General features: G+C 52.5%; 11 protein-coding genes across 11 annotated transcripts; 5 read left to right on the top strand and 6 right to left on the bottom strand.

Annotated features, from left to right (window-relative positions):
* Positions 1-2,244: 2,244 nt before the first annotated feature.
* ALT_0332 (transcription factor domain-containing protein) lies at positions 2,245-4,338 on the top strand (the record flags this gene model as incomplete). Its single annotated transcript, XM_089598967.1, has 4 exons — positions 2,245-2,683; positions 2,745-3,061; positions 3,572-3,804; positions 3,852-4,338. The coding sequence occupies 4 exons, from the start codon at positions 2,245-2,247 to the stop codon at positions 4,336-4,338; spliced, it is 1,476 nt and encodes a 491-aa protein (XP_089456631.1).
* A 738-nt stretch (positions 4,339-5,076) lies between these two features.
* ALT_0331 (GFA family protein) lies at positions 5,077-5,577 on the top strand (the record flags this gene model as incomplete). Its single annotated transcript, XM_033555129.2, has 2 exons — positions 5,077-5,232; positions 5,287-5,577. The coding sequence occupies 2 exons, from the start codon at positions 5,077-5,079 to the stop codon at positions 5,575-5,577; spliced, it is 447 nt and encodes a 148-aa protein (XP_033411020.1).
* Positions 5,578-5,780: 203 nt separating this feature from the next.
* Positions 5,781-6,842, bottom strand: ALT_0330 (uncharacterized protein; the record flags this gene model as incomplete). The annotated part of the gene is made up of 2 exons (XM_033555130.1): positions 5,781-6,164; positions 6,582-6,842. The coding sequence occupies 2 exons, from the start codon at positions 6,840-6,842 to the stop codon at positions 5,781-5,783; spliced, it is 645 nt and encodes a 214-aa protein (XP_033411021.1).
* Positions 6,843-8,349: 1,507 nt separating this feature from the next.
* Positions 8,350-9,378, top strand: ALT_0329 (putative short-chain dehydrogenase/reductase; the record flags this gene model as incomplete). The annotated part of the gene is made up of 1 exon (XM_033555131.2): positions 8,350-9,378. One exon carries the CDS (start codon positions 8,350-8,352, stop codon positions 9,376-9,378), a length of 1,029 nt encoding a protein of 342 aa, XP_033411022.2.
* Positions 9,379-9,573: 195 nt separating this feature from the next.
* ALT_0328 (phosphotransferase family protein) lies at positions 9,574-11,357 on the bottom strand (the record flags this gene model as incomplete). Its single annotated transcript, XM_033555132.1, has 4 exons — positions 9,574-10,448; positions 10,498-10,872; positions 10,916-11,218; positions 11,273-11,357. 4 exons carry the CDS (start codon positions 11,355-11,357, stop codon positions 9,574-9,576), a joined length of 1,638 nt encoding a protein of 545 aa, XP_033411023.1.
* Positions 11,358-13,276: 1,919 nt separating this feature from the next.
* Positions 13,277-14,656, top strand: ALT_0327 (putative integral membrane protein; the record flags this gene model as incomplete). Its single annotated transcript, XM_033555133.2, has 5 exons — positions 13,277-13,435; positions 13,488-13,592; positions 13,647-14,044; positions 14,106-14,170; positions 14,223-14,656. The coding sequence occupies 5 exons, from the start codon at positions 13,277-13,279 to the stop codon at positions 14,654-14,656; spliced, it is 1,161 nt and encodes a 386-aa protein (XP_033411024.1).
* An 82-nt stretch (positions 14,657-14,738) lies between these two features.
* On the bottom strand, positions 14,739-16,370 carry ALT_0326 (putative alpha/beta hydrolase; the record flags this gene model as incomplete). The annotated part of the gene is made up of 1 exon (XM_033555134.2): positions 14,739-16,370. The coding sequence occupies one exon, from the start codon at positions 16,368-16,370 to the stop codon at positions 14,739-14,741; it is 1,632 nt and encodes a 543-aa protein (XP_033411025.2).
* A 468-nt stretch (positions 16,371-16,838) lies between these two features.
* ALT_0325 (lactonase family protein) lies at positions 16,839-18,079 on the bottom strand (the record flags this gene model as incomplete). The annotated part of the gene is made up of 4 exons (XM_033555135.2): positions 16,839-17,197; positions 17,251-17,727; positions 17,782-17,890; positions 17,936-18,079. 4 exons carry the CDS (start codon positions 18,077-18,079, stop codon positions 16,839-16,841), a joined length of 1,089 nt encoding a protein of 362 aa, XP_033411026.2.
* A 256-nt stretch (positions 18,080-18,335) lies between these two features.
* On the top strand, positions 18,336-18,944 carry ALT_0324 (carboxymuconolactone decarboxylase family protein; the record flags this gene model as incomplete). Its single annotated transcript, XM_033555136.1, has 1 exon — positions 18,336-18,944. One exon carries the CDS (start codon positions 18,336-18,338, stop codon positions 18,942-18,944), a length of 609 nt encoding a protein of 202 aa, XP_033411027.1.
* Positions 18,945-19,004: 60 nt separating this feature from the next.
* egl2 (putative endoglucanase) lies at positions 19,005-20,402 on the bottom strand (the record flags this gene model as incomplete). The annotated part of the gene is made up of 5 exons (XM_033555137.2): positions 19,005-19,741; positions 19,788-19,885; positions 19,931-19,995; positions 20,041-20,252; positions 20,321-20,402. The coding sequence occupies 5 exons, from the start codon at positions 20,400-20,402 to the stop codon at positions 19,005-19,007; spliced, it is 1,194 nt and encodes a 397-aa protein (XP_033411028.1).
* A 1,163-nt stretch (positions 20,403-21,565) lies between these two features.
* On the bottom strand, positions 21,566-23,158 carry cbhB (putative 1,4-beta-D-glucan-cellobiohydrolyase; the record flags this gene model as incomplete). Its single annotated transcript, XM_033555138.2, has 1 exon — positions 21,566-23,158. The coding sequence occupies one exon, from the start codon at positions 23,156-23,158 to the stop codon at positions 21,566-21,568; it is 1,593 nt and encodes a 530-aa protein (XP_033411029.1).
* Positions 23,159-27,052: the final 3,894 nt, after the last annotated feature.

Below are 27,052 nucleotides of genomic sequence, written 5' to 3'. Positions count from 1 at the left end.
ATATATATCGTCAGGGGGATTGGTCCACCGAGGAGGAGACAAGCTCCATCTGAGAGTCGGACATCAATCTGATAACTTGTCGGTATGGGTTTCTCGCGATTTCCTGGGTTGAGGATGATTGAATGTCTCTCTGTGAGGGTATGTGAGGGAGGGCTGAAGTCGGTAACCGGACAGAAGCTTATACCTCGAGACTAGATAATATTTAGATCGTTAGCTTTAGCTATTCTCTTTTCTCCTTAACTTATGAAAGTAATGATGCGACGGGACGCTCAACTGTGATGATCTCTGATCCCCTGATTATTGCACCAGTCCTGATGATTGCTTTTAGCGTGTAGGTGATCTCTCCAGCGGTTTCTCGATCCATAGTAGTGGAGGGTGGAAGTCTCCGAAGTAAATGTATAGTTTGGCGATTCTTTTTCGATAGGTTCCCACAACTGCCTCGAGAGCGATTTCCATCCGTGCTGGTTCTATAGCATTCGGAGACTTGAGGAAACTAGAGATTGCGAAGAGTTGTTAGCGGTAGACTTTCAAATCTCATGGTAGGGACACATTGCCTACTGGAATGGAGAATGGAAAGACGTATGTTCCGTGACCGAGAGTGAACGAAGCCATGTCGAGGTTTCCTTGAGAAGGAGGAGGAAAGACTCTCTGCATTTTATGAAACAACTGAGAGGATGATTAGCACATGCTGCGCTCATTCCATCGCCAGAACCTGCCTGGTGCGATTCCGTGCGCCTCCCCGAGTGCAGTCTGGATAATGCTGAGCCAGAGAGAGTAACTTGTATCGCTGATATATCGACTGATGATCTGGTATAAAGAATGAGGCGGCCAGAGACTGTGTCCTGGTTTGTATAGGTTGCTTCCCTCTTATCCAGTTGTATTTGGACGTCCATTCTAGAAGACAACGACAAGGAGTGTCCTAAGCGGGACAACATGAATGATCCAAGCGCCACAACAATGAGCTTATATGCCAGCAGACGAGCCTGAACTATTCCAAAGATCAACTTCTACTGGACCGGACAAGAGAAGATATATCTCTAAGCAGCGGATTGCCAAAGAAAGACAGAGCATCATGAGCTAGAATTTCTCTTATTTAATGTAACTAGATGGATGATATAACAAATAGATTTCTGAACATCTTCACTGCCCTTCTCTCACCTGGAGGCAATGTTGAGTGTTTCAGCTCATCTAAACGACGATGCCATTGTGTCGCAGTTTTCTATCTAGACTATGATGAAGCGCAGATGGGTCGCGATATCTCCACTTAAGACTGAGGGTCCCGAACGCCAAGCGCCTGAAAGCCGACTATATTTATTCTTCACAATGACTGGCTCGGCATAAGAATGGAGCCCAAGTCCCAAAACCCTAACGAATGGTGTCTATTTCCAGGCGAGGTACCTAAAGTAGCTGCACTATATCAGCCTTGGTGTCGGCAATCTCCGACTGCACATCATTCAACTGCCTGGCCTCAAGATCACCTGCATAAACATGGAGACGTACAGGTTTTGTGTTGTGTAACCTAAGCCTTATTATTATTGCTGTCTTACACTGGTTGGTCTTTATTTTTTATGTTTATTTTAAGTCATCCTAACTGGATTGCATAGCCACAGGAACGTGCAGCACAGACTGTGGGGACCGTACGGGACCGAGTGAGGCAGGCTGGATCCTCTCCCAGACTTTTTAGCTTCTCGGTACTGATGTTACTTACCTCTCCCGTTCTCAGTTGCCATTTTTCATCGACATCCAAAGATCTAGTAATATGGATTCTTGGATTACTCGAGCGTGTCTATCGAAGCACAACCATCCATAAAGAGGACAGGGGTAAATTCGAGGTTTGTATGACCGTGAATCGATAGACTTCAACAGAACGGGGATTTTCAATCCAAAGGAGGAAAGAAAAGTATAAGAACAATGGTTTCTTCAGGCGTAGGCCGGCTGCGGTCTCAGCACTATTCGGTGGTATGTTCTCCTAGCCCATTAGGGGCCTTTCTGCTAATATTTTCGAAGTGTGACGCATGCCATTCTAGAAAGGTATGGATATTTCAGAATCCATGTTCAGTAATTCAGCCATGGACATCCGCCTAGGAACTTATCCCCTGCATCATTCTAATTGCGCTCTAACCATTGTTACAGGTGCGATGTGACAGGAATGACCCTTGTGGGAACTGTCAGGACCAACGAACTGCATGTACTCGCCGACGGAGCAGGAGACGACTACCAAAAAGAGTCTCACTCCACGCACAAATGACAAGCAGTGCGCCTCAGTCGAGCCGGACTTCACCCATTCCGCTCCTACCTGACGCTCGTGGTGGTTCTTTCTTTGAGATAGCTCGGCAAAGCGACACGTCTGCAACAGATAACACCCTTTCCGACATGGACGACTACACAATGTCGTTCAAGATCACGGAACAGGGGAATTACCAAGATCAAGATAGAGAGCAAGAGCTCCATAGATGGATCTTGTTAGTTCCGCTAACAGATGCTCACTTAACGAAACAGCGCCCACTAGACCGTATACAGGGTCTTGCCTGGAACAGGATCCAAGTTATCGAGTCAGCATTCTATGTCGCAAGTCATCTTTCGCAAAGTATTGGTGGTTCTGCGAGCCCTCTAAACGTCGGGGGATACGGCGAGGAACAGCCAGAGATACCGTCCATTGAGTTTCTGACTTGGATGTTGAATGGTACAATGTTTACAGCACCTTAGACTCTTTGATTTCATGTAATACTGACTTATTCTCATAGATCTTGGAGGCGACAGATTCGGATCATTTGTATTGGATTACTTCAAACACGTGTCTCGATCAACACTTAAGCATATGGGACTGTCGCTTCTTCGCAAGACCGCATCTCCCCATGACACTCTCCTTTACACGGTCTGCGTCAATTCAGTGGCCTACAAGTTTATAAATTGTCTGTTGGTGGATGAAGATGACGGTGAGCTTTCCCAGATGCTACGAGAACGCGCTGCGAAGTACAAGCGAACGGCCCAGGCTGCGTTGAGGAGGATCCCACTCTTGACATCACCTTCACTCGCTCTCTTACAGGCTATCCTTTGCGGTGTGAGTTATAAAACATCCGTTACTTCCGTCACGATCTGACAGGGAGCAGATTTTCCTATGCCAGGGGTCAGGCGAGACTCAGCTGTGCTGTGATTTGACGCGCGTTGCTTGTAGGATTTGCGTCGATCTCCGCCTCCATGCAGTCGCCAATTCGCAAGGTGTAACTGAAGAAGAGTACTTCTGCGCCATGTGGTGCTATATACTTGACAGAAACTATGCCTGGAAGCTTGGAAGATTCAGCTGTTTCCTCACCGTTGAATTAGACATTGATGATACTCCAGTCTCTGAGCATTTCTCCATTTACATGGGGTTGGCGCATGTACAAAGTGTGCTGATTCCCTTCCTCAATGACGGATCTCTCTCGGAAAGACAAACGGCAGGCCAATCCTTTAGTCATGCGCGAATCCAGTTATTCCTGAAAATGAATAGAATTCGGCGCAAGATAGACCAGGTACTCCCATAGTGCATTTATCAGTGCTATTAGCTGAAAGCTGACTGGACCGCCGCCAGATCTCGCCTCCATCGCCTCTGTGGAAAGGCCTGGATGTCCACTGCGAAGTCGCGGCCCTCGATTTCGGTTATCATTCAATCATGACCACCATCCTCCACTTAACACAAGTGAACTCGGGTGAGATCCATGGCGCTGGAGGGCTTTACCTCCAGTCAGCTCGCCAGGAGCTCTCGGCACTGGTATGTCTGTGTCGACCAAGCAATCAGCAAAGAACTGCTGCCTTTCTGCACTGGTTAGTTTGCTCATCCCAACGGTTTGGCATGTTTGACAAATCCTCAGGACTCTGCTCTACTATCCTCTGACCGCCTGCTTCGTCCTATTCTGCAACGCCGTCGCGACATCCCATCTAGGCGATTTCCACCTTTTAAACACGGTCGCGAACTGCTTGATACAAAGCGGGACGGTCAGTCAACCGATTGCCACACTGCAGCGGCTGTTCCATGAGTTTGTCTTGCTGTCCCAGGCCTTCATCAGTGAGCCAGGCTCAATGACGCCTGTAGATGACGGAGTTCTCGAGAAGCGATCCAACCTCACACAAGGACCCGCTCCTAATCGTAGCTCAATGTCCCTGTACGGGATAGGCTCTGCACCTGGACAGGATCAAGCAACGTTATCAGGTGTAGACGACTATTTGTTCAGTTCGTCATCTGTGTTTGATCAGATGCTGTCTCAAGGCGAGCTGGCATTCCCAAATGAGTCACATTCTGAAGGGAACCTCGCTAGTGAGATATACGGCTATCAGCAATGTAACTCATGGTTCAGTTGAAGTGATATAGAGTACTGTGGTGTCAACTGTGGATTTGTCTGCTTGGAGGAAAGCTTACTGAGAGATCTGGCTTCATAGGGCTAGATATCGTTATAGAGATATATGCACGCTTGCAGGATATACCCTATAGATCCTGAATATGAGATTACTACACTTCCCCCAAAACAGTACAATATCCAAAAGCTCACACAGGCTTGATTCTTCTCAAACACGTGTATCTAGGCGATCTATCTACCCTATGTGGCAAAGACGAAGGCATTTGCATAGTTAATATACGCAGCCCAACGCGTGATCTAGTAGATCACTGCCGATGAGTAGGATATCATCAATATCTCAGCGACTTGCTGATCAAATTGATCAAATTGACGAGATGGAAGGTTTGTCGAATGAGGGAAACCTTCCATCTCTATCTGTATTGCCTATTCCTGTTTTACGTGATCGGACGACTGCCGAGCATTGTTAACCAACAGATCGCCAACATCTTTGCTTCGTCTTTCTAGTCACTTCTAGTCAGTTCTAGTCAGTTCGAGAGTTCTAGTTCGAATAGTTTCTACCAGGCCCGTCATATTAGGCGACCATCATTTTGTGGATATCTACCCCGCCATGTCAGCCTTGCCTGATCAAAGTTACAAAACCAAAAATTGTCTTCGCCGGACTATCATCAAAGTTGAATCAGCGATTCTCCTTGTTTTCTCACCCTCCATCAAAAGATATACTCACCGTGCTCGCATCTAAACCATGTCTACCCCCGACATCGTGACCGGCAGTTGCCTCTGCCAGACAGTCCGCTACAAAGTCACCGGGCCCCCCAAATCAACCATCATCTGCCACTGCGATAGTTGTCGCAAAAGCACAGGATCAGCCTTCATGGCAAACAGCTTCTATATGAAAGATGTACGTGACAATCCTCCGCTCAGGAATGACTACAGTCAGCTAATCCGTCTATAGCAACTACAGGTTCTTACAGGAGAAGATGCCCTGAGAGTTTACGACGACAAGAGCACCGGATCAGGGAAACCGCTGTCGAGGTCGTTTTGCTCGATCTGTGGTTCGCCCTTGTTTATTAGCAGCGAGTCCCTCGCCCCTACTGCGGTGACCGTCACCTCTGGGACCATGGATCTAGGGCCTGCGAAGAGCGAGTGGGAGCCCAAGCTGGAGGTCTTTTGTGCGAGGCGGAGAGAGTGGCTTGCGCCTGTCGAGGGGACAGAGAAGCATGATGCTATGTTGCAACTACGGTGATAAGGGGTTCGTTGGCATGGATCTTGCAAAACAGACGCACGCGACGATCAGAGATCGGGCTCGTCCGGGCCCCTCAACGGATATCGATTGAGATAATTCGGGGACGGCGACTGGCCAACTGTCATAACCAAAGCTGACCCCGGCAGCTGCACACATAGCCCTCACAATACACTGACTATGGAGTTTCTCCTTTTTGGTCCCATCTAACCTGCGCCAGCCTCGGGAATTGGCCGCTCGAAGCAGCGTGAGCAAGGTCCAGCAGGCTTTCCTCCAGGCGAGGAAGCTCCCCCCGTGATATGGCGCGTTAGATGTATCGATGTGATGCCAGGAGGAAGAAGTTGGACGAGCAGTTCTGGATCTCCTCCATGAGACCCTGCCCAGAACCGGGTGTAGAACTCGTCCAAGTTAAGAAACAGATGTTTCAGCGCAGTGAACTCTCGAAGGCTGAAGATAGCCCGTGGCTCCGGGCCATCTTGGGTGTGACCCCGCTTTCGAAGGTCAAGATGCAGAGATTCAAGTGTTGCGCGGTGGCGGCTGAGATATCGCACCGCATTGACAGCTGAAAGTGATCGCTGCAGTCGTAGGGACTGTTATATCCAGTTAAGGGGCAATTAGTGGCCTCATAAAAAAAGCTGCGTAAGCCGTTACGAGACGAAAGCAGCCCTTCAAGGTCCCGCTCGCCAAGTCGGCTGAATGTGAGACGAAGAGTCTAAGATTCGGCAGGGAGGGAAATCGAACCCGGCGACAAATGCCCTTACACATGTGAAGATTGAGTGTCTCTAGACCTGCAGACAAGTTTAAGAGAGAACGCGCAGGCTTGTCAAGGTAGAATAGACTCCCGTAATGCGCTTCCCATGCTGTAGCTCTCAAGAAAATGTCGAGGGTCCTGAGAGCCAGGCGTGAAATCCCGGCCGCGCGTAGCCCCGCGGAGCGAACGATGTGATCGTGATATGGGCCGACCTGAAGGCTGCAATGCTCTAGGTTCGGTAGCGCCATAATCAAACAGTAAGCAGGTCAGCAGCTGAGAGAAGCTGCAGTTCTTCAATCCCTGATGCGTGTGCCACCACCCGGAGGGCGTCCGCCTCGTCCTTGCTGATGAGTTTCCGCAGTTGCGGACAGATGGCTGCTTGCTCCTGCCGGTCGCCACGAATATACGCATCTGGTGGTTCCGGAAGGTGTTTCCCGCTGCAATGGCAGCCCAGAAATTTCAGAATCCCAGGTAGGATCTCTGTTGGGAGGCGGTCCAATGCTGCGGCCATCTTCATTCTTCAGTGTATATACACTCTCTCGCTTAGTCAGTTTGAGGGCAAGGGAGTGGTCACTTGACTAGGTTACTGGACATCAGTCTGAGGGCGTTGAGGCACTATACCCATGCTAGTGCTAAAGTTTGCTAAGGTCAATGACACGTGGATCATCTTTCAACAAATTCCTCTTGGTCTCTCGATCCAGCAACCTCGAGCCTTCAGCCTCACTAGAGGAGGAGTCAAAGACGTGCCTTCGGACGTGTCTTCAGCAGGAGGAGTCCGAGGACCACGATACTCCGTGAGCAGGTCGAATCCTCACGTCTGCGCCTCAGATGACCGGAAAGTGTTTGTTGAGGTGCAGAGGATAGCGACCTGAATCCGAAACGTTGGGACTCTGCAACACATTGCATGACAGCAGATAGAGATACACTTGCTGGAGACGAATCCGAGAGGACCGAGACACCGGCGGTTTAAACCCTCCGAGAGGAAGTTGACGTTAAGCCAGCGTAGAAGATCTTTACTGTTTCTGGGGCTGAACGACTTTGGAAAAGCTTTGTTCGACAGGGGATCGTCCAAACAGCCGGAATTCACTGGTTCATGTACTCGACTGCAGTAAGTATCAAGTATTGTTTATCCTCTCTCGATGGTAACCTGAACAGAGACAAGAGTCTTCTGTGACTTGTACCTGTGGCTCTCTTGTGGAGTCTATCCATCTATCTCAAGTTAAGGTCCAAAGCCAGGACTCTACCCGGGGCACACCAGCTGTTCCCCGGACCGGTGACATTAGTTGTGACACCCGATTATCAGTGGCGGCTGCAGGCGCGCGGCCAGGTGCGCGCGCGTTCGTTCACGGGGCATGTCCCCAAGGTGCTGATCGGCGGCTACGGCGTGGACTCGCCGCATGTGCCTACTGGAGCAAGCATATCGGCCGGATTCACCAGATCAGCGCGCAGACGCAAAAGGCCATTGTTAATCTTAGGAGCTCGGCAGATATCAGCTCATCCGCGAATGAGCTGTCGTTGATCAGCGCGGACATCCTACCTGCTGCTGCTTACTTTGGGATTGATGGCTCTTGATAGATTGCGAGGTGGAACTTTGCTTCAAAGGCGTTATGGGGCAGTTGCATATCGACATGATTTGGTTCTTGCATGAGAATGTTATATTAGGCTGACCGATAGATTGCTCAGCACTATCTGGAATATTAGACGGGCTTGCTTAGATAGGTACCAATTTCAGTCAACGGGGTATTCATAGTTCCACGAATCGCATGGAGTCATTCTTACTAGGAGTTAATAATAAAATAAAGATGATCAAGCTCACTGGCCCAGTTCTTGTCCTAGTCTCGAAGGGGATAGAACGAGCTATAGAATACGACGGTAGCTTAGCTCGGATGTCCCCTCTGCCCTAAGACAAAGCAACACGTTGCTATCTATCACATCTATAACTGGACACCACAAATGTACCTCGATTCTCTATTTCTATCAAGACACAGAAACGAACAGTTCCGTCACCACACTCAAAACACGAAATGACCCTCACCTCCCGCACCCCCTTCCAACTCTCCGGCCGCTACGCCCCTAGAAACAAATGGGAAGTCTTAAACGGCCCCGACGACTCCCGCGTCACCGGCGAGCAGATCCTCCACGACGAAAACCTCCTCAACGCCTGGAGTGACAAAGTCATCCTAATCACAGGCGTCTCCTCCGGGCTGGGCGTCGAAACCGTCCGCGTCCTGGCCCTAACCGGCGCAACCATCTACGGGACGGCCCGCAACCTCGAGAAAGCCAATGAGGCATTGGGGTCGCTACTGGATACCGGGCGTGTTCATCTACTCTACATGGATCAAACGGATTTATCCAGCGTGCGCGCCTGCGCAGAGGCCTTCCGCCAGCAGAGCACCAAGCTGAATGTAATGATCAACAACGCAGCGGTGATGAATACGCCCGAGGGACGCACGAAGGACGGTTTCGAGACGCAGTTCGGGACGAACCATCTCTCGCATTTCTTGCTATTCTGGTGTTTGAAGGATCTGCTTCTGGAGAGTTCCAGCGCGGCGTTCCACTCGCGCGTCGTGAACGTCTCCTCGGCGGGGCATCGGTACGGGCCCGTCCAGCTGGAGAATATCAATTTCGAGGGAAACTATAACGGCTGGTTAGCGTATGGGTCTAGCAAGACGGCGAATATCTACATGAGTAACCAGATCGAGCGGTTGTTTGGGGAGCAGGGGCTGCATGGGTATAGTGTGCATCCGGGGGCGTTTGTTAGTCCCAACTTGCAGAAGCATTCGAAGGCGGAGATGGAGGCGTTTTTGAATGACGAAAAGATGCGCAAGTATCTGTCTAGTATGGGGCAGGCGTGTGCGACGTCGGTTTATGGGGCGGTGTCTAGTGAGTTGGAGGGGAGGGGTGGGTTGTACCTTGAGGGAGCGTCGGTTGCGGTGCATCCTTGTCCTCCTGATGGGGACGCTGCTGAGTATGGGTATGGTAGTTGGACGTTTGATCAGGAGAAGGGAGAGAGGCTGTGGGAGTTGAGCAAGCAGTGGGCTAAGGTGGAGTAGATTGTATCCTGTGCTGCGATTCGATCGAGTTGTTCTCACTTAACAGACAATACGGAGTAGCAGGGAGGAACACACTGATTAGACACTTTTTTACTTACGGCGGGCGAAAGTGGTGTGCTGATAATACACTCGCCATATCGCTTGCATTTCGACACTGATACTAGAATCCATGCTTCAGAGAAGGGTGATTGATGACTACCCCCTATCCCGGAAAAACCACTGCCGTTTGGCATCCTCCTCAGACATGCGCTCCATCTTAGTCTCCACAAACCGTCGATACAATTTATCATGCCTCGCCTGGATCTCCTCAAAGTCCACTCCAGACGGCACCCACCCGCCGTCATTGGACCGGAGAAGCTGGTGCGTATGCTCCCGCAGCTTCAGCCAGCCCTCGTACTCGGCCATCTGGTGTTCGTGCTCTGCCACCTCCGCCGCGGTGAACCGGTACGGGCACCCCTGGCTCACCTGCAGATGCGCCCAATGCTGCGAGAGCTTGAGCAGACAGTCGCGCACTGGCAGAATCCCGTCGCGGTAGGTGAAGGGGCAGGAGGTGAAGAGGCGGCGGATGGCAACGTCGGGTTCGGTGAGAGCGAGGTACGATTCCAGGTGGGACTTGAGGAGCGCGGCCTCGTAGCACTTGGCGCGTAGCGCCTCGTCCTGCGCTTGTTGCGTGTTGTCGCTGTCGGTCGGCGGGAGTTCCGGGTTGGGCGTGCCGGGTTGGTAGCCCTCCGGCGGGGCGAGGAACAGCGGCCAGCGGACCTGGGTGAAGCGCGGGAGGATGCAGGTGAATTGCCAGTCGATGACGCCTACGATGACGGTGGGGTCGTCGGCGGAGACGAAGATGTTGCCTGGGTGGAAGTCGGGGTGGCTGAGGACTGGTTCGGTGTGGCGCCGGATGGGGACGGCTTCTGCGAGGATCGGCATCACCTGGAGGACTCTTTCCAGAACGCGAATGTGTTCCTCGGGCGTGCCGTAGTGCGGGCCCCGGCCAGCGTAGGAGGTCTTGTAGTTGCGTACTTGGCAGATGCCTTGGTGGGCGAGATCGCGGCCCAGGTCGGCGAGGGTTCTCCCTTCTCGCAGTCAGTATACTACAGCCCAGCAGACAGAGGAGTAACGTACATGGCCCTGAGTACTTTGCATAGTCGTCTGGATTTGCAGCGAATCCCCCGGGCCAGGAGCCATGGTACATCGGGCCCAGGCAGTACGTGTCATCCACGTCGATGGTTCGGCCGGGTTGTTTCAGCGCTGGGGGCAGGGCGTTTTGCAGATACAAGGCACCATAGCCAGGGAACTGATTGGCTGCCAGCTTGCTTTCGAGGGAGGCAAAGTTGCGGATCAGCTTCACGCGGTCGTGTTCGGCCAGGTCGTCCCACACCTTGATGAGCTGCTTGCCGACGCTCGGCTCCAGGACGATGTATTCCGACTGCACGGGGTTGGAGTCGTCCGCGCACCAGGCGAGGACATCCGAGACCGGCGTGGTCGAGTGCGATTTGACTGCTCGGTCAGCATCCCCGGTTCACCTCGATGAGATACCTACCAAAGTCCAAGACAGCCACCTCGGACGCGGTCCCGTACCATCGAGGCACGATATTCCGGCACGGGATCTTTGCCAGGACATTGGTCCCGTTGTCCGCGGTCATCATCATCGCCTTGTTGTATCCGCCCTCCTTCTTCTCGATTCGGGTAATGGGCGAGCCGGCCACGCGAGGCAGCGCGGAGACCGTACGGCAGAGCTCGCGGATGTCAAAGGACGAGTACCGTTTCGCCAGCTCGTATCCCTCGTTGACGAGGAAGCGGCCCTTGTTGTATCCGAACAGATCCTTCTGGGTCGCTGGTTTGCCTGATATTGTTAGTTGTCAGTTGTCGGGAGTGCAGTAGGTCGAGGGTGTCATACCATTGGCATAGAGAGAGACTCGTCGATGCGGGGATGAAAGTCTGTATCCGAGGGAGAAGCAGCGGTCCGGGCTTAATCTGCCCATTCTGAGCTGTTATTGTCATTGCTTCTGATGGCAGCGACATGGTCGATGGAGATAGGTGCCCGACGACGTCATGGTTGTGCCAGAATCACGACATCGGGGACCACCTCGTTGTCCATGTGTCCCGATGTCTTCTCTGAGTGCATTAGAAGGCTATTTCCAATGTATGCAGTATACAACTGCATGTCACCGACAGGAGAACCCGAACTTCAAGCGAAGCGATTGGACCTGTCAGGGATGAAGACAAGATGAAGAAGATGAAGATCCAAATGGTCTGGACAGGGTTCATTGCAGATCAATCATAAGAATAGAGTCTTGGAGTTTCACGCTATCTCAGCCTAAACGGGGAAGACGAAGCGCCTCGAAGGATCCAGCGAAGTGGAATACGAGGCCAGTTCCGGGAATCAAGTGGGAATAGAATTTCGATGTGTAAATAGACTCGATCTTACCAAGTATATATATGTAATAGAGTGATAGCTGAAGAGTCCGAGCCACATGGGTACGAATTCGACTCCACCTAGGGCAGGACGGATCTGCCCCTGAATTGACTTTATCCCCAGGATATCAACAGAAAAGAAAAATCCGAATCATACCGGCGATAGTCTGCAGGTCGGCGACTTGAGAGTTTATTACAAAGCTACTGGGATCGCTAGCCAGTTATTGATGGACGAGATTTGCAGCCCAACTGTCACGGTAATGATGATCAGCAAGTGGCTGTTCCGCTAGAAAAACACGACAGGAAGCAACGATAATGAAGATAACGAGGAACAAGCTGATAATAAGACGATAAGAATGATCACGATGAAATAAAGGATCGATATGCTCTGCATGCTTATTATAAGCATGGCTTGAGGTGTGGAATAACATGGCTTCTGCAGGATCACTCTAGTCAACATCCACATTACGGGGATATGCACTTTTGCAGAGACTGGGCAACTCCCCTTGCAATGATAATAATAATTAAAGTCCATGACTCAGTCTCGACTCCAACAGGAGAAAATGTTGAGACGCAGTGGAGCATTTAGTTGTGTTTAGCGTTGGTGTTAGGAACTTAGGGTGAGCCCCGTCTTCGCCAAGGGGAGGGGATGCATTTCCCACAATGAGGATGAATCTCGGGATAAGAACATTGCACCTTTGCAATTGGTGCGGATTAATAATAGAGATGATCTTCTGCAAGTCGCCGAGAATTGAGAGCATCTTAGTCTCTTTACCAATTAATGGGTCTGGTCGCTGAAACAGCCACAGCAACACTAAACAGTCAGTGCACTCTGTCTTTGACGTGGACGGCAAATGCATAATACCATTGTGCCGTTGCCATATGCCATTGCCATCATGCGTATATCTCCTCATCTCGGCAGATCCATCAAAAGACGTGCATAATCTAGTCTTAATTTGATTATCCCTGTCGCTTCTAGAAGCCAAGGAAAAAATGTACCGCTCAGACCTTGACAGATAGCCCTTGGCCACGCTTCAAACGGAAACCTCTACCGACATATCAACCTCTTTTATAGGCTATCTCCATGCTCCACAGAGCTAGTCAGTAGTCTACTGGTTAGACTCGGACTGCGCAAAGCAATTGGAAACGGCAAGTGGCAATGCACATCTCTAGGCTTACTTCTGACTCTGCACGGAGCAGACTAACAAAAACGGACTACGGGGGGAGAAAATTAAAACGCTGCTAACTGCCAAGTACCAACCGTGAAGTTACTAAAACTTTCTGGGACGCTAGAATGCCCCGATCAAGGTTCAAAGTTCCAGAATAGGAGAATTGCTCTCCTATTCTGTTTTCCTCGGTTCTGGTGCTGGTGGGACTCAAGTTGGAGTGGCCCTTGTCTCAGTGTATATGAATGGATGGATTCCCCCCCCCTCCACTTGTCTCATCTCATCTCAATTTGCAATAATATCAACATGCTCAAGCCAGCATGAGCACTACGAGCAAAGATGACCGCAGCCTCGAGGTCAAGGTCGTTGCGGCCGTCTTCATGGCCATAGCCTCGGTAACCGTGATCCTGCGGTGCTATGTTCGATTATTTGTCGTCAAGGCGTTTGGCTGGGATGATGGCGCCATGGTCATTGCCATGGTATTCCATCCTTCGATCCTCTGACTATCTTTCAAAGACTGACCTGGCATAGCTATGGTACATCATGTTTTCCGGATGTATGATCGGGGGAGCCCTCTACGGCACCGGCAGGAGATTCGCTAATCTCACGGCCCATCAGCGAGTCACAGCCATGGAGGTATATCCCCTTCCCTCCCTCATATCCTATGGACACAACTAATTCGAGGACAAGTACTGGTGGCTCTGCGAAATCGCCTACTGCTGGGCCTCCGTCGGCTGCAAAGTCTCCGTCTGCATCTTCCTGCGCCGCATCACCGTCAAACGCCTCCACATCTGGATCCTCTACAGCGTCATCGCACTCACAGCCATCGCCGGGTCGGCCTTTATGCTCATCATGCTGCTGCAGTGCAGGCCCATCGAGTACTTCTGGACCCGCACCGCGCTCGACCCCTCCATCCCGGGCTCCTGCATCAACATCCATATCGTCATCGCCATGACCTACGTCTACAGCGCGTTTGCGGCATTGTGTGATTTTACCGTCGGTATTCTGCCCATCTTCATGGTGCGCAAGCTGCATATGCGCCGGCAGACCAAAATTGCGGTTATTGGGATTTTGAGCATGGCTTGCATGTATGTCTTACCCCCCCCCAGTTTCCCCGCCCCTCATGCGACAGCAAACTGACTGATGTAGTGCCTCCTCCGCCGTCATCATCCGTATCCCCTGGGTTGGCACTTTTGCGGATCCAGACTTCCTCTGTAAGTCCGCTCTCATCCCTGATCTACGGCACTGCTAACGGTGATTGTGTAGACGCCACCGTCGATATCGCGCTCTGGTCCAACATCGAAGTCGGCCTGGGTATCTCCGCCGGTAGTCTAGCGACCCTGCGGCCCCTGCTTCGCATGATACGCGGCACCAGCACCACCGACGATTACATGTCGCCGATGCCCGGCCAGTCGTCCTCGCGCCGTCTCGGGCCTAGTCGTGATCGTCCTGTGCCCTTGGGATCGTTAGATACGGATGCCGGGGGTCGATTCCGCCCGGATAAACTGGCCACGACCGTGACGACCGTGCATGCGCCGGATAGCCCGTGGAGAGGATCTAGCGAGAACAGCAGTGAGGAGCGGTTGAATTCCGAGCGGCCGGCGGCAGACGGCGGAGACATGGGACTGGGCATCCATCGCACGTTCGAGGTGACGCAGACCTCCGAGGCCAAGTCGGCCAGCGTGAGAGAACATGTATAGTAATGGTATGATGAAGTTCATTTTTGTTATTAAATTTAATTCCAGCCTTCAGATGCTATAGACATAATATGCAAGCACCAAGCTACTGATGCAAGAAACTATTGACCACCTCTGTAAAAGCCTGCGGCTGCTCCACCATCGGCAGATGGCCCGCCTGGGGGATGATCTTCAGCTCGGCGCCCCCGTTGAGATCAGCCGCCATCTTCTGCATCGTCTGCGGCAGCACGCCGTCGCCCGCCCCCGCTACAAACAGACCCGGCACGCGCGCACTCGCCATCCGCTCCCGCACGTCGTACGCACACAACGCCTGCATGCCCTTGTGGAATCCCTCCAGGCTGTTGGTGCGCACTACCTCTTTAACCCGCGCCGCCACCTCCGGCTGCGTCTCGTACGTCTCGGGCACGAACCACCGCCGCGTGGTCGCCTCCGCCAGCTTGTCGCCAATAACGGGCTCCTGGGTGTCAGCCGACACGGCCCCTTCGCTGGCGGCCATCGCGTGCCGGTCCGTCCAGGCCTTGCGGTTCGATTCCGGCGCGGAGCTGTTGGTGTCGCAGGCGATGAACCGCGTCACGCGCGACGGGTGCAGCAGCGCCGTGTTCAGCACGGTTACGCCGCCCAGGCTGACGCCGATGAGTGTGGCCTGCGGGATGCGGAGCGCGTCTAGTAGAGCGATGATGTCCGAGGCCAGGACGTCGATGGTGATGGGTGTCTCGCCGCAGTCGCGGAGGCGGCCGCGTGTCAGGTAACGTAGGATCCGGTAGTTTTGGTTTTGCGGGTTGGACAGGAAGGCGTCGACAAAACCGTCCCAGATGCTCCAGTCGACCAGGATGGAGTTGCTCAGGACAATGACTGGGGCGGTGGGATCTGTGCTGCCCTCGAGTCGATACGGGAGTGACACTCCGTCTTTGGTGGTCACGTAGGACTCCACTGCAGGGCGAGTTGGCGAGGGATACGTCCGGGTGCGGTTGTCATTGGAGTGCCAGGGCCCGACGACGTCCTCGGACGCAAGGGAGGCGAGCTCGCGCGGGGCCGGTCCAAATGTGTAGGCCCACTCGTAGACCCGGCGCTTTTTGCTAATGGCAATCTCGCTGATCCGATTGCCCCAGGGGGTATTCTTCGCTGCATTGTGCTCAGGGCCTTCAAGTCCGTTCTTTGCCGCGTACTCGTACAACGAAAGGAACTCCCGAGGGGCATTGGGGTCGATGGCTGCTGTCACGAAGCGGCGCGAGCGACGCCAGCCAGGCACGCGAGAGAGCATCCCAAAGTGCTCCTCGCGGTACCACCGGTTAAGCTCGTCTTCTTTATCCGCGGGTACGACAACGGACACGGCAATGAGCACGGAGCCCGCGGAGGCGGCGTCGGTTTCGTCCTCGAGAGGACGGTAGTCGGGGGCTTTTTGATCGTCCAACAGGTCGTAGAGTCGGCGATCGACCGCAATTTGAGCCATGGTGGCTTTCTCGCGCGGGGTCTTGATGCCGTCGCCTCGCAGAGCCAGGTACGTCTCGCGGGTCAGCTCAACCATGTCGGTGATATCGTACAGAGCAACCCATTCGGGCTCGAGGCCATCCGCGGCTCTGTATCGGAAGCCATTGGTGACAAAGGGCAAGCGTAGACGCAACGGACCGTGTTCTGTGTTGTACCAGTCGTGGAACTGGGCCGCCGGCAGAGACGGGCGGGGTTGCATTGTGACGTAGAGCATGCCGGGGGTCGCCATGGTGTGTTCTGTGGAATAATCAACAACCAGTGAGTATCGAGTATGATGAGCAATAGAGAAAGACAAGTGAACAAGATTAAGAATGATTTATTTGGCAGGAATGGGACTCACAACACAGGCGCTGTCTACCCCAGACCCCTCGGAACGCACTCGAGGCCGATCTCGACTGCCGACCGGAGACCCGATATCTGGCAATGCCGCTGATGTTAGTCATCTCATGCCATCTTATCAAATACTGTCTTCATTCATCATAGCAAAATGAAGATGAGTAAATTTCCATCATTCACAGTCTGCGATGGATGAGATCATGAGTAGTATTGAGTAGATGAAGACTGAGTTCTCCTGACGAGGAAGCACAGATGAATGACCCGTCCACGTGACTCGCATCATCACCATTACATTGTTGAAGAGACACAGCACATTAGGTATTTACTATATGAATGTTCCTCTATTGAATTCTACATCTCATTAATCATACCAAACGGCATTCATTCCGAATCCCTTTTCCGGAATATCCAGCCTAGCCACCCGGGCCAGCGTCTCATCCTTGAAGCGATATATCTCCACGAACCCGTCCTGGTCGTCGCACAGCGCCAACCACTCATCGCTAAAGTCACAGGGGCTGACTGCATTGGAGTGACCACCGCTGTTGGACGTGGGGTGGATGAAGAGCTGTCGTTCAACATTACCGTTAGGACCCAGCTTGAAGGCCGTGATATATCCGGTCCAGGGGCGGCCGTAGGTTCCGCGTGTAGTCGCAAACAGGTACTCGCCGCTGTGCGTGGTGAAGCAGACGTCACCGCGGTATTTGTTCGTGGGAGGGACGCCTATTCATCGTCATCAGCATCGACGGACCGATAGTATGGACATAGACTCTTACCTGCGGGGAGTAATGGGTAGGTGATGTGCGTAAAGACAGGGACATTGCGCTTCTCGTCAATCACATACACCGCCAGCCGGTTACCCGCCTCCATCAGTGCGTACAGATACTTGCCGCTGGGGTGGATGTCAACCCAACGGGGGTGATCATCCGGCGACGGGGCCTCGAGACAGTCGACGAGGGTCAGCTCGCCGGTCTGAGCGTCCTTGCGATGGGTCCAGATCTTGTTGGCCTGCAGATCGGCCGAGTAGAGGTAAGTTTCTGTTGGGTCAAAGACCATGCCGTGGATGCCTGTGTTCTCCTGGTATTCGTAGTTCTGGACATTCTTGACCAGACGGCCGTCGGACCGGTCGACGGAGAAGACGTTGCCATAGCCCGCGTATTTGTAAAAGGGCGCGCCGTAGACGTTGTAAGGGGGTTTGTGTGCGGCCAGGACGAAGATGGCGCGGGTGTTGCTTTCGCTACTGGAGGCCAGAGCTGCAGATCAGATCAGCAGCAGCGCAGACAGCGCAAAGATGGATCAGTGCGTACGGTGACCAGCAAGAGGATGGGAGACTTGATGTACAATGTCTGTTGGGCTGTTGATGGCGAAGCTGTTCCATTTTTTCATGGCAGCTCCGTAGAGATTTTTCTTGTCATGCTGGATAACATTAGTCAACGCCAATTCGACAGCTTCGATACATACCGAAATAGTCAACCATGAGATCGGCTCGTCCTCTGGAATCTCTGTCTTCTTGGCCAATTCCAAGGTCAAGGCCTCGTCGTCGAATGCGACGGTGTACAGCCGACCAGGAGGGGTCCACGTGCCTATCACCAAGTGATGCTTCATGTTTGACAGAGTCAAGCTCAATTGATCACAAAAGTACTATAATCTATAAATTTGGACTACATTGAGATGATATTTCTCTCCATACTTCATCATGCGGGGAACGGCATTCCATGACGGCAGTGCAGATCTAGGAAGAAACAATACCCGCGGCTAAACTCAATTCCACCGCATCATTGTACCCCAGATATATTCAACTCAACAACACAATTCAACTCAGATACACATTCCAACATAGTCAAAAAGATCACACTGCACCATGCGCCTCCCATACGCGCCGTCCAGTCCACCCCCCGACGCGGACCCCTCCACCACCGAAATCTACGCCCGCATCGCCGCCCGCAGACACCCCCGCCCACTCATCCCCCTCGATCTCTCCCTGCTGCACTCCCCCCCAGTCGCCGACGGCTGGAACAGCTTCCTCGGCGCCATCCGCACGCGCACAATTCTCCCCGGCGCGCTCCTCGAACTCTCCGTCTGCCGCGTGGCGGTCCTCAACGGCGCCGTGTACGAGTGGAACGCGCACGCGCCGCTTGCGCTGAAGGACGGGGTGACGGCCGACGAGCTGCGGGCGGTGCGCGAGGTCGAGGCGACGATTACCGACGCTGGCAAAGAAGCGCTGGGGCGGAGTGTGCTGAGTGAGGTGCAGAGGGCGGTGGTGCGGTATACGGATGAGATGACGCTGCGGGTGAGGGTTGAGGAGGAGACGTTTGAGGACTTACGGAGGGCTGGGCTGAATGAGAGGGAGATTGTCGAGTTGACAACGGGAGTGGCGGCTTATAACTGTGTGAGCCGGGTGTTGGTTGCGTTGGATGTGGGGGAGAATAATGGGAGGGAGATGAAGAGTGTGGAGGAGTTGGTTGCTTGAAGCATATAGAATTTCAATGGCAGTTCAATTTTAAGTGACAGATGCTATGTGCTATATTGCCTACAGACACTGAGAGTACCAGTCGTTCACCTTCTGGCAAGTATAGGGGCTGGCACAGGTAGTAGGGCCCTGCCATCCATTTCCACCACACTGGCCCCAGTGCTGTGCGACTCCGGTGCCGCCAGGGTTCCCAGCCGTGGTAGTGGTCGTAGTCGGCTTGGTGGTAGTCGTCGTCGTGGTCGTAGTTGGAGGAGGGCCACCCGAACCACCGGCAAAGTACGGCTTCAACAACGAGAGATAGTTCTGATAGCCAGTGCCGGACGGCGGCTCCATGCTGAACATGTAATCTGCCCACCAGGGACCAGCGGCCCACCATGCAGCGCCCATCCACACGTCCGAGTTGGCAGACAGATAGTCAAGCATGCCCGTGACAGCGGACTGGCACACGCTGTTGGCGCCTCCAGCGAATTCGCCTATGATACCTTTCTTACCATTGGTCTTCAACCACTGTGTGGCGGCCTGCACGCGCTCCTGGCCGATGGTGGAGCTCACGCAGGTGGCCGAGGTGCCGGACCCGTCGGAGTCCAGATACTGGTGCATCTCGTAGACGATCTTGTCCTGGGGGTCGGTGAGAGCCTTGAGGTTGTCGTTGACGGTGGTCCAGGTCCACGCGCCGGACCACGAGTTGCCCTCGACGAAAATGTACTGCGACGTGGCGCCGGCAGCACGGATGGCGTTGATAGCAGCCTGGTTGAGGTTGAGAACGAGCGTCTGGTCCATGTCATGGTACTCATTGTCTATCCCGTCAGCTTGTCCTTCATTTCGAAACTGATGGAAACATACTGGTATCAAAAATAACATGGTCATTGGACGCAAACTGGGCAGCCACGGTCTTCCACCACGCAGCAAAGTCGTCAGTCGACGAGATGATATTACCGTAGCTGTCTGGTCAGCTCGCTCTATTAACACAGAAGAACGAAACTCACTATCTCCCATAGTTATGGGGATCAATCACCGCATACGCCCCCAGACTCGTAATCGCATTGACAGTCTATCCTCGTCAGCGACGCCTCAACACCCGGACCGGGAGACGAACCGCCTTGAGGTCATTCAGATACGTCGCGTCAGGAGTCCCAGTCATCTGATTCGGGATCAGCCTCTCCATGCGAAAGGCAACTCGGAAGATATTCATCCCGGCATCGTGCAGAGTCTTGATCGTCGACGCACTGGGCCAGATATAATCCGTCCCCAGCACGCCAGGGAGCTTGGTTTCTCCAAACTCAGCACCAGACTCGTTACTTCCGAGCCCTATCTCACCGTCAGCTTCACGCAGCAAGAGAGCTTCACACAGCAAAAGAGGAAGGAGAGAGACATACAAACAAACCCAGAAGCCCGCTTCGCATTCGGCGCCGCCAATGCAACGGGGAGAAGCGCGCAGATAATAGTCGAAGCCTTCATCTTGTACGTGTATCCTTACTTGCAAGATATGCACAAAGGCAAGCACAGTTCACAATGAAGGTATATATACTCATCGCTGCCAAACAAGGACACATCACGACGGCCGTTCGGACCGCACCCCGACACTTTCTGCAGGTCTACATGTCTGCAAGGAAATCCCATCCCAAACCGGAACGGAGCCTCTAAGGACTGTCTAACCGATTCGTCACGGTACTTGAGGGTGTAATCTCCGGGAATAGATTGCATGGCGTCTACCCTGCAGGTGGCGACGGCCAAATCGGTGACGGCCTATTCTGCAGGAGACAGTACAGCCACCGTCTCAAGTGACGGAACGGAATACTGCCCTACCCCGAGTACTCTGCAAGTAGTCAGTTGTTGAGGTGACTGACTGAGGATGATCCGGTCTATCCCGGGTCCCTAGGCTAGCTCAACGACCAGTCAGGGAGGCCAGGAACCGTAGTGATCAATTCAGTGTGAGAAGCTAATATTCCTGGGATATTAATGAGCAGATTAAGAAAGTAAATTACATTAGTCGATTACCTGCCCTGCACATGCAAATCCCCAATTCCGGTATTATTATTAGGCTAATATTCGCGTATACAATACGACGCAAATGAATCTGCGGGGGTGGCTGACCATGAATTCTATGGCTTGCGGAAATTAGCTTGATTTGCCTGAATTCCCACCTAGTGTAGTATCTCGCTTGAACACTTTCCATGACCTAATGTACTTGACTCTTAAGGAACCCCTGCATGTCAATGTCACGCTGACACCCTGCACCCCAGAAACCGGCAAGTGACCCCGGAGAAAAGGATATGCAGGCGCAGGGGATAACCAGGATGCCGCGCAGCAGATGACTCCTCACAGGCTAAATCAAGCAGGTTAGACTAGCCAGGGCCAAGCCTTGCATTAAGTTCTTCAGGTTTTGGCCAATCAGCTGGATGGAATATAGATTGATGCAGACTTCGCGTTTAAAGGGTCGGCCAGCTTATGCCGTATACGGTCTCTGCTTATGAAAGGGAATACAAAGAAGAACCAATGGAGGTAGAATAATTGCATTGAATTCAATTCAAACTAGCAACGACATAATAGTAAAACATTTTCCTTCAAGCCGTCAACGTCAATCCAGCTCCCGGCTATCTTGGCAGCAGGAGGCTCACTATCTACAGGCACTGAGAGTACCAGTCGTTCACCTTCTGGCAAGTATAGGGGCTGGCGCAGGTAGTAGGGCCCTGCCATCCATTGCCGCCACACTGGCCATAGTGCTGAGCGACACCGGTGCCACCAGGGCTACCAGCAGTGGTGGTGGTCGTAGTCGGCTTCGCGGTGGTGGTGGTTCCGCCGCCAGGGTTCGAGCCACCGCTGTTGAAGGTAGAGCCGATGGGGCCGACCTTGATGTTGGAGTAGACGACGGAGGCGTCGGGGTGGTTGGCCTCGACATCGGAGGGGGCGCCAGAGGAGATGTCGCAGGTACCACGGGCGACACCGGGGGTGGTGGATGCGCCAGTGGTCGGGTAGTTGCTGTCGAGCCAGAGCATGTTGGCCGAGTGGTCATCCCACAGAGACATGACGAGGACCATGCCCTGGGCGAGCGCAGCGCCCATGCCCTCCAAGCCGCCGTGCTTGGCGAAGACGTTTTGGTCCTTGAACAGGCTCTTCTGGGCGGTGCAGTAGTCGTTGGTGATGGAGTTGCCGCCGACGCCGGACCAGGTCGACTCGGAGTTGGGGATCACCTTGCCGTTCTGCACGTAGAAGCGCTTGATCTCCTTGAGGGTGCCGCTGGCGGTGCCGTCGTTGGTGATGAACTGGGTGACGACGGTGAACTTGCTCTTGGTGTCGACGGTCATGCCAGGACCGTAAAAGGTCTTGTTGCCCTGGCGGAAGGAGTTGAAATCACATCCGTCGGGGTCGCAGGTGCCGCCGTAGCGGTCGGAGCTGTAGGTGCCACCGCAGGCGTCGCCGCTGCACATCACCTGGCCGGGGGTGTCGCAGGGGTGAGGAGTGAAGGCCGTGGAGATGCTGTTGGCCTCCCAGATATCCATCTCCGCGCAGCAGGAGCCGTGGTTGCCAGTACCCGCATTGGCATCATTGGAGGAGGGTTGCCATCCATCCACGTTGGCCTGACCGTTGATGAACTTGAGGTCGCGAGGGCACTGAGAGTCACAGTAACCAGTACCGTACTTGGCACCGGCCTTGTTGGTTGGGTACTTGGACATGCCACCGTCGGCGTCCATGGCGACAAAGTACAGAGCGCCGTTGAGACCGCAGGGGAGGTTGGAGACGTCGACATCAAAGGTGAACTCCTGGTTCAGCAGCTTAAACATCTCGTAGGTGGAGTCGTCCTTCATCATGTACAGACGCGAGCCAATGTTCTTCTGCTGGCTGGTGGTGACGAAGTTGAGGCGGAGGGAGTTGCCGCTGGCAGTCACACCATAAGTGGACTGGTAGCTGGCACCCTCGAGGGCGCAGTTGGATGCGCACGTCGCATCGTCAGGGCAGATGGTCTTGTCCCAGGTGTTGCCGGTGTAGCAGTTGGTGTAGTCGCCGACTTTGTGCACCCAACGCCAGTTGGCATCGATGACCACCTTGCCGTTGTTGGTGGTGCAGCTGCCGCCAGCAGTGCAGCTCTGCCAGGTCATGGACGGATGCACTTCCGCCTGGGAAGTACCGACCTGCTGAGCCTGACCAGAGCCCAGAAGGGCGGCCAGGATGAGTGCGGTCTTGTACATGCGGTAGGAGAAGGTGGAGGCAAGCATGGTGATGATTGTCAAAGGATTGACTGGGTTGACTGGTTAGGGAGTGATGAGAAGGAGAATGAAGACTCCTGTCAAGAGAGATAGATCTGCTTTTATATCTTATGAGTGTGAGAGAGTTGAGGAGATCCACCGTGCTCTTCTGCTAAGGACCAAGCCCGTATTGCTGTCGCATTCTGCTCAACATCGTCGACGACGGCTTTGCGGACCGTATGCCGTTGTATGTCCCCATGGGGTAGAGTTGATTTCCCCGCGTGAAGACGTGAAGAAATTACAGACTTCAGTCAACTAGTGCAGCGGAGATGAGATGTGATTGATGCCTTTAGCCTCCGGTACCTCGACTAGGAGCTAGTCGGCGCAGTGCCTTGACCGATCAGGAATCGGCTAAATAGCCGTCAGTCAGCGGTTATGCACCACCTTAGTAGACAACACTAGCTGTACCCTTTACTCCTTACTACGTCGTATTACATTTCTGCAGAACCTTAGGGGTTCTCTGTCCAGATTCGGCCCGTTAGGCCGCCGCTTTTTGGACAAGCATCAACTACCTGATTGTGGCCATGCGTGCTCGGTGTGTGTCCTGACCTGAGCCGCCAAAGCCTCCATCAATCACTAGATCAATCCATTTCTCCTCTAGTTGTCAGTTTAATAAACCGTGTAGCCAAGCCAGACGGGTTTACCAGTGACCTGTATTCATATTTGCATATCGGTAATTCTCTGGCCTTCCCTGTCTTCACCATTTAATAATTAACAAAACTTTATACAACTAAACCGCCAGCGAATCTAGCCAATACCAGTATCTGATAGGAAGCCTTTAGTGCAATCAACTCCCAAACCGCCCTATACATGTATGCTATGAAGGAGTCACGCTCTGTTTTGATGTGTACCCCTTCCTTCGGTACCACGGTCTCCTCTCGCAGGCAATACATCATGTTCAAGTAATGCTCGCATTAGGTGTGGGGATTTCATGGAACAACCAACTTGTCGTCAAACTAATCGAACGACAGTGCAACGGCTAGTCTGTCCGATTCGGCATAATTTGTAAAGGGCCTACTTTCCGGCTGTTCCGACAACTCCAGGCGCTGTTTCTCTCTAGCTAGGATCTTGCAGCCTTGCTCTTCAAGGGTCTGTTTATCCTGGAACTGTTGCAGGGTTTTAGCATTGTACATATGTATGATATAGTGCGCTACTCGTGCAGGAGTGTATAGCTCTCACCGATGATCAGTATCAACAGCTTCTCCCAAACGCGGCCCGCAGCATGCATTAGACCTAGGCACTGGATACTGTTCACGAACATAATCCATAGTTGAGAAAACATGAAGGTTACATCATTTGTTGAGACGATCTGCAACCAAGCACATTTGATTATGCCTTTCCCTACTATCTTCCAACTCTCTGCGGTTAATCCTATTCGATTCGGTCTTACGATTCTGGTCTGAGCATGGATTTACCTCTCTGAAAATTGGAAACGAGATATCATGATTAGACATATAGCGAGATGCCCTGTTTCAAGTCAGGGGAAAGGTAGGTATGCGAAGGTCAGTCATGGAAGCCGGCCAAGACGGCGTCTTGTACAGCCATGAGTGTTAGCCTTTCTATTAGCATCGTTCTATGATGTAGACCAGTCGCTCAATTCGTTGATGCCATTATTAGCTTGATGGAGGGGATCCATAGAGAGAATCGAGTCTGTAGTATGGGTACATTATAAACAGGTGAGGTGACAAAGTAGATACCGGGGAATTTAGTGCGTGTCCTGACTATCAATTGACGTGTCCAGACGATCAGGAGTAATTCCGGACTAGTGCTCTAAGCTCCTTGAAAAGCGGCGGGCGGTTCCAATGCAGTATCGCTTGATGTGACGCTGACTGCAGGCCATCCTCGTTGTTCCTCGGCATTTGGGCGGCTGATCCCTTTTTTAATTAAGTAACTGCACTACGCCACAGATCCTGCAATCATATCGTGGTCAGATATTAATTTTTCGCTAACTTGGAAGTCGCTAAGTATTTTCCTCCTGTCATCCGAATGATTTCTGCCCAAATCAAGAACGCTGAATAGCCCTTCTGTTGCCTAATCGGGTGCTTCGGTCACTTTACTGCCCTTACACATGTGCATACCACATGTTTCCAATCTGCCCTATTCTTTCTCTATTAATCTATATCCGTCGTCTGACCATAGGTATAGACCTCGCATTTGATGAAAGTGTCATGCCCAGTCACCGTTGTCCAGTGTCCGATACTATCCGCACTATACATTGTTTCATCTACCAATCCAGAAGGATCTCGGTCCTCGCGAGTGGCCAGCAACAAGTTTAATTCGACCTGCCTTAGCGTTCAGTTAGTTAGATTGAGCCCCGGACTCATCTGACCTGCCATTTCTCCTGATCCTTCATCCACTTACTCCGCAGTCCGTCCCCGCTAAGTTACTGCTAGTACCCTAAGCGCCAACGTCGCAGAGTAGAACATGGCTATCCTCTATATTGCTTGTGCAGTTAGTCTCCTGACCACGGAGTAAATATTGTCCTTCCACCCTCAGTTTTTCCCTCAATCGGCCTGTTTCCTGCTCAACAAAGCAGACATCAGTTAACTCGCGCAGTGACCCTAACCACGAGAAAGACCCTCGTCAAACAGGCCCCTACTTCTCCAGTAGTATGTAGTAACCCGGCCTGGAAGTATGTACATAGTAACCCCGCAGTGGCAACAGCATGTCCGGAAATGAAGCTCAATCGACCTGTTTCAGGTGATCAGGATGGGAATAGTCGATACGAGAGGGGTAACTTTCTAATCAACCTTAGTGTACTCTAGCAGCCAAACACAAGCTCCGGATTTGAGATTCTTCAAGGATGCCTCTGGCATTGACATGGTCCTACCGCCTGAATTCTCGGCTCTTGCAACCTAAATCCCGAAACGTACTCTGGCGTATCTGGTCGTCCAGGTACGGGGTGGGCTTCGGTGAGAGATCTAGGTATGGCTGAATCCTCACTGTTGAACACTGTAGACTCGGACTTCGAGCCCGTCGACCCTGCAGGTGGCTTCTTACGGTATTCTGGTCTGAAGACGCGGGGAACCGCCTAGGTTGAGATCGCTTGATCTGACAATTTGGACAAGACGGAGGACCCGACCGAATCTGCCGAATGGGGAAATATCCTTAAAACTGGGGAATTTCCGTTTATCGCTTGTGAATGATCCCTGTTATTTGCCTATGGAATAAGTTATGTCCATCCATGTGATAAACCTGATCTTTGTCACATTTAGCTAGACTAGATGAGTGATGGTTCAATTCTTTCTACATGGAGGATAGGCCAATTCAATCAGTATTTTCTATATCAATGACCAGGCCCTGTCAAGCTGTACTCAAAAGACCAAGCAGGAATAGAATGAAGACGCCGCATGGGCCTCAGGACTGAGCAAGATATTTACAGATGCAGCTTAAGGAGTGCTACTATCTTTAATATACCAATCTACTGATTCTGCGGCGCTTGAAACAATCAAGACGTCAAGTAGCTCAAAGTAATAAGGAAGGAGTCTTGAACCTTTTCTGTAAAGTATACACTTGCTGTATGCGAGGCTGAGCATCGTAATATACAATTGACATGACATTCCTCAGACCTTAGTAGATATGGCGGTGGACTTTTGCACCCTCCGTATATTCAACTTTCTAGGGTATATCCTACAACACACATCCTCATCAGCTACACATATAGGCATATGATCAATAACAGCTATATCATTGCTGATAACAATTGTAAATGATGGTGCTCGATCCGGAAATGATAGCCAACCCAACCCTAATCTTATCGATCAGCCCCACCTTAGTCAGCGCCGAAAACGGCGCGGGGTTTTCTTCCCTTTTTGTTGCTAAATTCCCACATCGAACCGGATCAGCCCATCTTCTTGCTGTCAT

This window comes from Aspergillus lentulus (genome assembly GCF_001445615.1).
Source record: "Aspergillus lentulus DNA, contig: Alt01, strain: IFM 54703, whole genome shotgun sequence".
In the NCBI taxonomy this organism is placed as follows: Eukaryota; Fungi; Ascomycota; class Eurotiomycetes; order Eurotiales; family Aspergillaceae; genus Aspergillus; species Aspergillus lentulus.
The sequence above is the reverse complement of the archived record's forward strand: the minus strand, read 5'-3'. Positions and strand labels throughout refer to the sequence as shown.